The 13,441-nt window shown below is 41.3% G+C and overlaps 1 protein-coding gene across 1 annotated transcript in view; it reads left to right on the top strand.

Annotated features, from left to right (window-relative positions):
- The window catches only part of LOC140228878 (apolipoprotein(a)-like), a 56,766-nt gene that overhangs the window by 13,771 nt on the left and 29,554 nt on the right, over positions 1 to 13,441 (top strand). The window contains exons 9-15 of the mRNA XM_072309147.1: positions 417 to 557; positions 889 to 1,110; positions 3,180 to 3,317; positions 7,713 to 7,805; positions 8,702 to 8,953; positions 10,691 to 10,748; positions 11,344 to 11,420. Coding sequence (XP_072165248.1) covers positions 417 to 557; positions 889 to 1,110; positions 3,180 to 3,317; positions 7,713 to 7,805; positions 8,702 to 8,953; positions 10,691 to 10,748; positions 11,344 to 11,420 — 981 coding nt within the window. The remainder of the gene's footprint in view (positions 1 to 416; positions 558 to 888; positions 1,111 to 3,179; positions 3,318 to 7,712; positions 7,806 to 8,701; positions 8,954 to 10,690; positions 10,749 to 11,343; positions 11,421 to 13,441) is intronic.

The following is a 13,441-nucleotide window of genomic DNA, read 5'->3' as shown; positions in this document are numbered from 1 at the left end:
TGTTTAATTAAATATTGGCTTATTAGGGAAACTTTGCTTATAGTGACATTATAGAAACGGTGGGTTTTATGTGAATATACTGTATAAGCTGTTATTTTCGCGAGGGTTTAATTTTCGCGAATTTCGCGAATTGCAGTTGGATCGCAAATTTAACAACACGCGAAATTGTCTCCATGCGCTTTGTTAATAGAGCATTAACGTAAGCGTCGGCGTCGATTCACGAAAACAACATCTCGCGAAAATGTCTATGACCTCATCATTTGCGAAAATATCTGTACGCGAAAATAATGGCGTATACAGTATTTGTAAGTATTGCAGAGTTAACATGAAACTTTTCAGTGTGCTGATGGATTTCCAAGTCTGGTGACAGCCTAAATCAAGATTGCTTTAACAACCCCCTTCCCCCCCTCCCCCAGCCACCCCCAATTGTTACACGAGCAATGGAGAGGACTACCGGGGCTTCTCTTTCACTACCCAGGGAGGCCACCAGTGCGCCAACTGGATAGCAGCAGCCAACCAGAATGTCGGAGTGACGCCCCAGAGCTATCCAAATGGTGGTAAGTAAAGAAGAGGGTTTGAAATTGTTGGAAACCATCACAGATGTTGTGCGTGTATCAGATATTTTATATCCCAGGCAATTTATTAGAGGATTGATATTGCCTGAATGCTAAAATTATTGCCTTTATGAATACAGAGTGACAGCAACTTATGTGGTTAATGTAATGGCAACATCATTGAAAGCCATGCAGTTTACTTGAATCTTTGGAGTTGAACATGGATGTTTTGAAGAAAATCATACAAGCACAAATGAACCCATGATGCAAATATTAACTAACACCAGAGCACTCTTTTCAGCAGTCATTCTTTTCCCTGTTGTGATTTCCGTAGGGATTGGGAACCATAACTTCTGCCGCAATCCCGACCAGGACGCTCGGCCCTGGTGCTACCACAGCAGCCCTGGTACCTCTGTCATCACTGGCTGGATGTACTGCAACATTTCGGTCTGTGCCACAGCTGCCACGAGCACCACCACCACCCGACAGCCAACGACCACCACAGAGCCTACCACGACATATGCTCCACCACCCGTGGCCTCTCAGGAGCCCAATGGTATCAAAAGACAAAAAGATTATGCGTGATGAAATCTTGGGTTTGATTTTTAAAGCTGTTTGTCAGTGGGACAGTTTTTGCTGTATATTTTTGTGATGCCTGTATACATAATGATGTACAGATTGAAATAATTGGATGCCCAAAATACCTTTGCATTGGTATAAACAGTTCTAGGACAATTACCCCCGGGACAATTACCCCAGACCCTTCCCCTGACCCTAACCCTAAACCTAATCATGAACCTAATCCTAACCCAAACTTTACTCTAACCCTATCACTATTAAAGCAGTATTTAGCCAGGGAGTAATTGTTGTGAGGGGGGGGGGGGGGGGTACTGTCCTGATATGGGTTTAAACCTATGAGGTTAAAAGGAGCCCACAGTCAAATATGGAGATTTTAGACCATTTCGAAAGTCCAATTCATCTGTGAATCATGTGTATTATGAAATGTATGCTTACAGATTCTGAAATGGCAAAATATTACCTGTTTTCTCATCATGTGTCTTGTACCTTTTTGTCAAGCTGTGCAACCAGTGCAAAAAATCTAATTAAAGAACTTCACCAATGTATATGTTCATGCACATAATTATTTACCCAGAGAATTTACAAGAACTCAGTACTGACATGTAACTCAATTTTTATCAGCGTAAGACTGGACAATCAATAATATCAAATGGGTTAGTCAAGTACCAGTTAATGATTGGCTAAACACAGTCACGTGATGGAGGTACATTCGTTATGTTCACCCATGGGTGAACATTCTTGTGAATGTTCTCCCATGGGAAAACATTTTCACGTAACAAATGACAGAAGGCCTAGGACCGCGCGGGCACAGTGAATTTGGCTCTGCGCGAGCGAGCGATTGAGGGCGTTAACCGCGTCGTGCTGGGTGGTTGACGTATTTGACTAAACCATATAATATAACAGATGATGACTTTTGTTGTCGGGAACATGTACCAAACGTTCCACCCTCAGGGTTTGAAATGCTATTTCGGGAGGCAATAAGTCCCTCAATAGCATTTCAAACCCTTCGGGTGTAACATTCGGTATGTTCCCTCCCCTGCCAGTCATCATCTATATAATGTAAAATGTATGATGAGAGCCAATCAAGCTGTGAACACTGAAATCACACAACTGTGTTCCCTGTGCATGGTGTTGTGGTGATCATTTCCGTGTCATAAACTGCACAGCTTTGGTGGCGAGATATGCACCACTGCTATAGTTTACCTTGGCTGGCCATTTGGTACAAATTCGACAGAAGCTGTATTGAGAAATTTTTGCAGAGATGCCTCCCATCTTAGTAAAAATCATATTTACAGTAATCAGCAATAATAAAGCGCTTCATACAAAATGTTTCCAAGTGCTGAACATTTAAGCAACACAAAAAAATATGTTTATACGAGGGCCAAATTGATGATGACAATTTTACATACATTTTAATACAAACATACAGTTTTTGTAAAGCTTTAACTGGAACCTTCTGTTCTCCTGAATTTAACAAAACAGCACTACACATAATCAGGGATTTTTACTTTTTTCACATAGATATATTTGGGAAATGTTGAACATTTTTCAAACTTCAGTACCTCCTGGGTCTCACCCTGACAGAGCTGTGTCTCCTTTCCTCTTCAGCTATCGCACAGGAAATGACCTCTACCGTCTCCCATTTCCCCTATCCAATTGGTGCTCACATCTTTACTGAAAGTCTGTCAGTAAATGTTTTACTCCAATGCCCCTCACCTCATATGGATCAAAATTGATTTTTTTTTTTTTTTTTTTTGGGGGGGGGGGGGTTGTATCAGAATTATGAGGGTGCCAGAGTATTGAAGTATGTGATCATTCCCTAAAGGATTTTTATAGTTGTATTTTATGCAATGCTTTAAGCATTGAACAAACAAATCCTTCCTCAGATGTGGAGAGTGCAATGGCAACAAGGACTAGAAACAAAAGAGACTTTAAAGAATAAGAGTGTTAACAAATCAGTGTAGTTTCTTGGTATGCTGATGTCATTCTAACTGCTTCTCGTTTACGCTTGTCAACCTTTTTTTTTTTTTTTTTTTGCACCTTCAGTCCCAGTTCCCATATCAAGGGGCAAACCAGCTTTCCAGAGCTCGGATTATATAGGCGCGTCATTCATTGCTCATGCGAGACTTGCAGTGGACGGAAATCCCAATTCGAACTTTGCTCGTGGCAGCTGCTCCAGAACACGTATGTATTTTGCAACATCTACAGTACAGTTCAAGTTCTGTCATAAACCACACTTTGTCGTGATTATCTTGGACAAAAGAGACAGTGTGCTGTGCTTACCTTTTTTCAGATTTATTGATGATGGCATCACCCTATGCAATTTGCATCCTTGTGAATATTATTGCCCATTTTGTGATGCAGAGTTTCTTTCAAAATTAAAGTGATTGTAAAAAGTGTTAAGTAATGCATTACAATTTATTCAAGTTTGTATTCATTTCTTTACTGTTAGGCATTTCATTTGTGTGTCATCTTAAATATTTTATCAATTGTTGTTATTTATCCTTTCTTATTCATCCGTCTCTAGGTCTTATTCATGTCATTCAGACTGAAATAAAATGACATGATTTTTTTTGCCAATTTAAGAGACTTCTTAGGTTTGCGCAGCAGGTTTTCATTAAAATGAGAATCTCCTTTTAATGGATGAAAATTTGCATGTGTGTTGCACATAGTAATTGAGTTTCGAAAGAGTACCAGCAAATGTGGCTGATAGAATAAAATACAGTCTGTCAAAGCAAATATGTTCCTGTCATTGTCATCATATCTTTCAAAACATATGTTTAATTTACTTTTGGAAGATACCATCAGAATGGGCGCTGTGGTGCTGCTGCCAACTAGCTCTGAAATAACGCGCTATATCAGTGATTTTGAGGGTGCACTGCTGTGTGATATTTCAACAGGACCTTTTTCAAAGGGCAGTCCAACAACTGGATCATTTCTGCAATGGAAAATGTGATAATTTTGGTGGAAATTTGAAGATGATTTTTTGGACTCTTGTGACTATAAACCTATGCCTTGTACACTGCTTCTTATTACATGGCCAACATTCAACTCTTGACCATTGTGTTTGTGCGTTCACTGATGACAACAAAGTAGTGGGCTGTGCAACCAGCCCTAGACATTGTTACCTGGAATTGAGCTGTATAGAAATAACAAAGGCAACTATGCCTTTACAATACAGCACTGCTGAGCTGATGTCTATGAGACACTCATGTGGTACATCCTCCATTCCACCTAGTGTGTTTAATACATTAAAAGATATGGGGATCCTGCATTTTTACGAAGTCGACGAGGTGGTCGCCATATTCAGCGTCATTCCCTGTTTCGCCCATCAGTCAAGACTTCCTGCAAGTTGCTTGAGTCTTCACCTTCATCAAGAGTTAGGAATTCCTTATCAGCCAGGGCTAATTTTTGCTTGATGAATGCCCAGTCTGTAAGAAACAAAGCTACAGAATTTAGTGAGTTTGTTATAGATCACAAGTTGGACATTGTTGCAATATGTGAAACATGGTTAAGGCATGATGATCAAGTGGTCATTGGTGATATAACACCTCCAGGGTATAGTCTCAAACATGTTTCTCGATCGTCATCAAAAAGAGGTGGTGGAGTGGCTCTATTGTACAAAACAGGTTTTGATGTAAGATTCACTGATCTTGGATTTACTCCAATTTCTTTTGAGTTTCTGTCAGCTGAGTTTATCAGTTCAACCGTGTCACTGTCTCTAATCATCCTGTATCGCCCTCAACAGAAATCGACGGGGTGCTCTTTTAGTGATTTCCTTGATGAATTCACCTCATTGATTGATATTGCTTTTATGAACCCAAAGCCTCTCATTGTAGTTGGAGACTTTAATGTTCATGTCGATGATCCAGATGATGCAAGTGCAAAGGCTTTCATGAACCTTCTATCTAGCAGTGGCCTACAGCAGCATGTCACAGGTGCTACTCAGAAGAAAGGTCACACACTTGATCTGGTTATTACTCGCGAAGCAGGTCCACCTGTCATTGGTAACCTGAGCATCACTGATGGCATATCAGATCACTCTGCTGTACTTGTATTGGTAAAGTCCATCTTCACCGCCCCCCAACTCAGACCAAAGTGGTGAAATCACGTAATATTTCTGCCATCGAGATTCCATCGTTTTGCGAGGATGTGAAATCTACCTTAGACTCTAACCACAATATAGATGGAGATCTGTGCATTGAAGTTGAAAGCTTCAACAATGTTCTTGCTGAAGTACTTGACAAGCATGCGCCTATGAAGGAGCGAACTGTGAAACTGCGCCCTCAGTCTCCATGTTTTGATGAAAAAATCAGGGAAGGAAAGCAACTACATCGTCAACTGGAGAAGAAATGGAGAAAATCGGGTCTTCTTATTGATCGGCAAGCATACTGTCAACAGAAGCAGACAGTAATTCGTGATATTAGACTTGCAAAATCACATTACTACAATGATCTATTCATTGAGCATGCCAAAGACCAACGACAGATTTTCCATTTAACCAACAAACTTCTCAACCAGAGGAAGAATTCATCTTTTCCAAGGTGTGAATCTCAGCAGGGTTTGGCCCAGCTTTTCTGCGAATTCTTCACAGACAAGATAAAGAAAATTCGAGAGGAATTTGGAATGGCTGATGACTTTTATCTTCTTCAACAAGACACCCCTGCAGCATGTCGTTTCCCAGGTTTTGATGAAGTATCAGAGCAAGAGGTACTTCAGATTCTTTCAAAATCCCCAGGAAAGTGTTGTGATTTAGACCCAGTTCCTGCATCATTGATGAAGAAGTGTGCCACTGCAGTAGTTCCAGCTATGACATCTATCATCAATAACTCTCTGAAATTGGGTGAGGTTCCTCCTGTGCTAAAGGTTGCTAAGATCTGCCCTGTGCTGAAGAAGGTAAATTTGGATTCAAATGTGATGAGCAATTTCCGTCCTGTGTCAAACCTCTGTTTTCTGAGCAAAACCTTAGAGAGAGTAGTATCCAAGCAGCTCACAACATTCTTACAAGAAAACAGCTTATATGATGATTTCCAGTCGGCTTATCGTGCTCACCACAGTGTGGAGACTGCTGTACTTAGAATTCAGAATGATCTCCTTCAAGCTGTGAATGTTGGGAAAATATCTCTCCTGGTCCTTTTGGACATGTCTGCAGCCTTTGATACTGTAGATCATGGAGTTCTTCTTACTCGCTTGGAAAGCCTCTTTGGTGTAACTGAAATTGCGCTTCACTGGTTCCGTTCTTATCTCACTCAGAGAACACACTTTGTGAGCATGGATGGTGCTAGCTCTGACAGATTGCCTTTGCAATATGGACTTCCTCAGTCTCTGCCCTGGGCCCAGTGCTCTTCTGCATGTACTGCTTGCCACTTGGAGATATCATCAAGAGTCATGGCCTTAGTTATCATTGCTACGCTGATGATATCCAGATATATTTATCAGTGAATCCTGTCCATTCTGAAGTAATCCAAGCAATACAGCGTATTGAGGCTTGTGTTGATGAGTTGCATAAGTGGATGATTTCAAACTTTCTGAAGCTTAATGAAGGGAAGACGGAGTTTATGATCATTGGGTCTAAGCATCAAAGACCAAAGGTAAACGTCACTGGGATCAGAGTGGGTGGAGATATCATCCCTCCTTCAGATACTGCCAGGAATCTTGGAATCATTTTTACTCTAATCTTTCCATGGAAAGCCACATCTTGGCTGTATCCAGAGCAGCTTTCTTGGCTCTCAGAAACATTGGCTTGATCCACAAGTACATCAATAACCATGTTGCAGAACTTCTGGTGCATGCATACATCACATCGAGGCTTGACATGGGAAATTCAGTATTGTATTATCTGAATAAATCACAAATACACAGACTTCAGCGCCTGCAGAATAGCGCAGCTAGAGTTGTCACCATGTCCAGGAAGAGTACAAGCATCAACTCTCTTCTGAAAAAGCTACATTGGCTATGTGTTGAACAGAGGATTGAGTATAAGATCAGTTTGGTTGTGTACAAGGCACTGAATGGCTGTTCTCCATCATATATATGTGATCTACTAGAGCCATATGTCCCAGCAAGAGAAAATCTACGTTCTGCAGACAAGTACCTGCTGGTGGAACACAGAGCACACAACTCTTGGGGAGCTCGTTCATTCCGCGTGGCTGCTGCAAAGATATGGAATGGCCTTCCACAGTCTATCCGCAGAGCTCTTACCACAGAATCTTTTAAAACAGCCCTCAAGACCCATCTCTTCAAATTGAAAAACTAGCCAATGTGTAAGAATGTATGTTTACACATTTGGAGGCAATTACTTCCTGGAACTATTTCTTTTTATTTCAACTGTCATATCACAAGCGGAGCACCCATGAAATTTAAGCTGAATCATGTATTTATTTTGAAGCAAGCGCCATGAGTGCCTGACTTGGCGGATACCGGCGCTATACAAGACTTCATCATCATCATCATCAAGTATTTGCTGCAGTGACAGCATGCCAGCTTTTATGTACAGTTCACAATGTATGATGAATGCAAGTTTTAGTTGCAACGTCGACTGTTCATTTGTTTGTGTTTGTGTTTGTGTTTTGTTTTCAGAGCACAGACGCAATTCCTGGTGGTACGTGGACCTGCAGGAAACTGCTGAGGTGACAGACATTGTCATTGTTGTTTCAGAGTCATCAGCACAGGGTAAGGAGAAGCTAATATTGTTACCATCTCTTTTAAGTAAGAATAAGGGGCAGCATGACTTGCCAGTGATCAGCTTATGCCAAAAAGATCAAGTTGAAATAGGAGATGACAAATTGCTCTTGTAAAGTAAGATCAGGACCATAGCAGCGCTTTTACATGATTGCTAACCATGCAAGTGTAGTGTTGACAAACATGCATGTTTAATGCTAACATGAAATGTTGCGATATTTACAGCAGTAGCATGCAATAATTGGGAAATATTATTTTAAATAGATCATGAATGGAATTGCAAGGAGCAATGATTACAAAAATGATTGTCAGAAATATGTTAGAAAGCAGAAGTCGAACACGATGGCTAAATGTGAATTTATGAGAGTGCAAAGCTTTTCTGGGAATAGTTTGAGACAGGAATGAAACCCTGTGCTTTGCTCCCTCAGATGATCCAATACCTATTTTGAAGGAATCTCCTTGATCACCAGTGAAAGAAGTGTTGTAAGTTTGGTTGAGATGGAGGATTCAATTTTTACTTTTTCATGAGATACAATTAGAAACCACCTGTGAAATATTAAAGAGCATACGATTGTAAGAGAAATTCAATTTTGATGAAAATTGGTTTTGAAATGGGTGAGATATTCAAAAACAAAGTGAAAGAAAGTGGTCCTAATGATTATAAGGCCTCTATGTTTTGGCTGTCTCGGCCATTTCAAGCCCAATTTTCATCAAATAAACTTTAAATTCCTCTTAGATTTGTATGCTCATTCATATTTCCCAAGAGGTTTCTCATTATCTCATAAAAAAGTTGGAAACCTTTAGTAACATCTCAACCAAAACTATACCATCCCTTTAATCTGTGGAATTATCACACTCTTCCTTGGATTAACCGTGTACTGTTGCAGCTGAGAGACTCCGAGGCGCTGTGGTCACCGTCGGCTCGTCCGCTGATGACGCATCATCCCGCGAGACCTGCGGCCGCATCAGCCGGGCCCTTGCGTCACAGGCCAGTGCCAGTCCCCACCAGAGGCTCCGCATCACCTGCCCGTCCGCCATCAGCGGACGCTACGTTCACATTGGCCTGGTCTCGCGCAAGGACTACCTGCTGTTGTGTGAGGTAGAGGTGTACGGCTCCACATCAACACCAGTTTCGACAGGTTTGCACCTTTGAAATAGTCATAGCACATTTTTCATTCTTTTGGGCCTTGACAGTAAATCTGGCCTTAATGTGCCTTCAATGTTTGATGTGCTCTCTATCTCTCTTTTTTTTTTCTGATTTATTCTACTGAGGTGCCATTTCCACCACCACTGTTAAATTGGACACTAGTCTACATCATCAACTTTTAATCGTAGTCAGGCTCTACAAAGTGTAACTGAGTGGTCCATCAAACATGAATGAAGAAAAGATGCAGAAGGAATTACTTTTAAATGCTTTCAGAAAATTGATGGCAATATGTCAATATCCACAAAAGTTCTAAAATGTTGAATACTTCTGTGCTGTCACCTCCAGTTTGGCACTTCAGTGTGATTTTCCTTGATGCTGCCCTATCTTAGTTATTTGTTCCCCTGGTGCTTCCCTTAGTTCTATAGTGTTTGTTTGTTTTAGTGTTGTTGTTTTTTTTTTTACGGGCATTCATTTCTAAAAGTGGATGGACAGGCACTGGTTGTTGTGCAAGGGTTGTACAATAACCTGGCCCTTGCTGGACTGTGATACTAGTCCTACCATTTTCTGCTCAATTGTGATTAAAGGATTAGAAATGTCTACAAAGGAATAATAGTGCAAGGTAGAAGGATGGCTTGTCCAGTCAAGTCTTGCTCCGGAAAAGGAAATACAGGGACACAAAGTGTCATACATTATGAAATAAACTGTTTCATTATCACATCAAGAAATCAAATAAAAAACAAAACAAAAACAAAACTATAGACTATGGGGCCTATTCCTATGCAATTCAAACGTTTAAAAGGACATGATCAAACCGTTAATTGAGACTTAGATAGATGCCTCATTGGGTGCTTGATTATGTGGACAGGAATTCTAAGGACTACTGACAACTCCATATGCCACAATCAAACTAGCTCTCTTTCTTGGATACAGACACATTTAAGCCAAAGAGATACAAAGATGGAGCTATGCAGGGATGAATAGGTCTGGCAGGCATAATTTAGCACCATTCAGTATCGCCCAATGTTCCGCAGAGCAGAAAATGTTTGTTCACTCAACAGTGAATCCCACTGGAGTAAAAAATTGAAAGATGGGTCTTTACCACAAGGGGGGGGGGGGGGGTTATACCAAGCACTGGACCTATTTTTCTGGACATTTTCACATTGCACTTTTCATTGCTTGACATGGAGCTTTACAGCACTTCCATGACTTTCTTTTTTCTGTATGTATTTTTATAAAGCAATTTGAAGCCTGTAACTCGTGTTCTTTTGCTCATTTCCCTTTTCCCCCTCATATATTACACCCTAATTCTTCTTCCCTCTCTTTCATATGTAATCATTAACTGTTGTTTGAAATAAGATTTGTCTTCCACTTCCTCCCCTTCCCACCCCCTTTCTCTCCCTCTTCAAGTATACACCATTCTTTGTCTCTTGTTTCTTATTTTTCTGTCTCCCTTTCTCTCTTTCTCTCAAATTATCTACCTCCGCCTTTCTGTCTGTAACCCCCCCCCCCTCTCTTTCTCTCTCAAATCATCTACCTCTCTCTGTCACTCTGTTATTCTTTCTTTCCATCCATCTGTCTCTCTCCCTCTGTATGTCTTTCATTCATTCACAATTTCTGTCTCCTCCTTCCTGTGTCTGCATCTCAATAAATAAATGCCAACCAACCAAACGAACAAACAAACAAAAATCTCACTCATTCCCTTGTGCTCAACAATGCACGCTCCCTGCAGATACGCCTGAGCCACCTGCATCCTGTGGACCTGATGAGTTCCAATGCACCACCGGCAGGTGAGACCATCCCTTCTTCCTCCCCCTCCCCCTCCATATCATTTGTAATCAAAAACCCAATCATGCTGCACCTGCTGTCTCCAGTGGTTTCAGTGGTGGCAAGCCACTGAGTGCATCTTTTGAGCTCAAAAGTCCTCATACAATGACTACTGAAGGGGGCCATACAATTATGCAGACAAATGACGTGACGATTCGTACACATTCAGTACAATTCTAGGTATTCCTCTTTCTATACTTTTATTACAGTTGATATACACATGGTTGGGCATTATTTGAAACCAAAGCAGACTTCTGCGGACCCCACATTACAAAATGTTCCAGTTGATTATGAGATATTATCAAGTATAAAACTCAATCAAACATGCTCTTGGCCTATCAGTTGCAACATGTAAGGGCACAAGCTAATTTAAAAGACTTATGCTGTGATGTATCTGGTCATTGTTCATACAGTTTTAATCAGCATGATATGTATGTGGATGTAGAGGAAATAGAATTGTCGATGTAGCAATTTTTGATGGAGCAAAATTGACAAATGTCATCAGCTCACCCCTAAGAGTTGTCACTCAAGCCTGGATGTTGAATTCTGTTGCCGTAGTATCGCTTGTGTGCCAGAGAGGTTGGAGTGCAACGGCGAAACAGACTGTACTGATGGCAGTGATGAAGACAAATGTCGTAAGTAGCATAAAGTTCTGCCTACTCCATTTCTCAGAAGCCGCCGTATGTTGTGCCCCCCCCCCCAGCACTGAACATAGGATGTTGACAATCCGTAGAGAAATTTCGTTCTCGTTCATATATATTAATCTGTGAGGAGACACCACAGTCTTTCAACATCTGCTTCTTTATTCACCAAGTCGAGTGGTGATGATTGTTAAAGGAGAAGTCCGGACGAGTTTGAATAAATTTCACCATAATCTACATAAATCAAGGACCATAATGACTAATTTTCATTGAAAAATACCCTCCCAACTCGTCACAATCGATTTTTTAACATCACTAAATTTGAATCGTAACTGTTCAATTTCTGTACGCCGGCGAGAAAGATCACGTGACGGCATGACGTATTAGCATCACATTGCTTTTTGTTTGGAGCGTCAGCTGGCTCGGGGTGCCCTGCTTGAGCAACGGCGACACGGGCCGAGCAAGCGGTAGCGTTCCGCGTGGTTCCGGCCGTGCAGCGGATGCGCACGGCATGATCTATTGCTTCACTTCGAAAATGCCGATGTGTGAGCATTTGGGTGTTCTAATAAACCGGGCGATGGCCAGAAGAAGAGTTTTTTGGGTTTTTTTTTACCATTCCGAACCCAGAAAATGAGCGGGAAAGGTGTGCAAGATGGCTCTCCAAAATTTTAATTTACAAGTTTGTCATCAAAACTTACAAATACTACTCGATGCAGCCTCGTCATACTCCCCATCGGTGGCGTAACTGCAACCACCAGCCCCATACGCATAGCGCAATGGGGCTGCCCACTGTAGCATTCAAAGTCACGATAAGGTAGTATGATAAGGTAGTATCAACTTAAAATTGAAAAATTTCTTCAATTTGAAGACTTACCAGGGAAGTGGAAGTATTGACAACAGGCTTCGGGCAACGCTTGGTTCTGCAAATAGTCCCTTTCTGTTTGAATTAATGACTTAATGTGACTCGGTCGAGAGGAACCTGGGAGAGCTACACTGAATTGACGGCCGGCGCATAACCGGAGATGTGTGCGCACAGAGATGTCTCTTTGTGTGTGCGCCTGTGCTGGCTGTCAATAATTCAGTGTAGCTCTCCAAGGTTCCTCTCGACCGAGTCACATTAAGTCATCAATTTGAACAGAAAAAGACTATTGGCAGAACCAAACGTTGCCCAAAGCCTGTTGTCAATACTTTAACTTTACTGTTAAGTCTTCAAATTGAAGAAATATTTCGATTTTAAGTTGATATTTATCCGCGATGCTACCCGATCATGATCCTGAATGCTACAGTACACAGTCCTATTACGCTATGTGTATGGGGCTGCTGGTCGCAGCTAGTTACCGCGGCGGTACTATGATGAAGCTGGCGCTTGCGTTTCTTCCGCGGTTCAAGATATACTGTTGTAATTTACCACCATCAGACATACTCGACAGTCTCGGACAACAAGAGAGGCAATAATTCTGAAATTGACATACTGATTTCAGATTGTTTACACTCATAAGTTGAAAAAACGATCGTGATAGCATTTGGCAGCAGCAGACGTAAATGTATGCCTGATCACTCTGATGACAATAGCCAATGAATTGTAAATGATGGGGTGGACACTAATAAGTACAGCAGTATTACAATACATATAATATTTCAATAAAATGAAAATGTTATAACATTGCAACTATTTTACATTAATCTTTGATGGATTTTATATAGATATATACCGAAGATCATTTGAATAAAGGAATACAGCATTTGGCAACAGCACTCCTAAAACAGTGTACGGACTCTTGCGGTAGCGCCAACTAGGCAGACCTCAGCAGGCATGCAGATACCGCGCCGCAGTCAGCAGTGCAATGGGAGATCGATGCGTAGCTGGGCTGCGCTCGCGGTGCTCCGCTGAGGAAAGTGAGTCTGTGACGTCACGCGCAATGCATACTGGGACAGAATACGAAGGGCTGCTTGCGATGGATTCGAACATGAAGAATTACCTTATTTTTCAAAAAAATCATAGTAAATGTATCTGA

The sequence above is a fragment of the Diadema setosum genome, chromosome 5 (assembly GCF_964275005.1).
Source record: "Diadema setosum chromosome 5, eeDiaSeto1, whole genome shotgun sequence".
In the NCBI taxonomy this organism is placed as follows: domain Eukaryota; kingdom Metazoa; phylum Echinodermata; class Echinoidea; order Diadematoida; family Diadematidae; genus Diadema; species Diadema setosum.
This window is presented reverse-complemented; position numbering and strand designations above follow the sequence as displayed.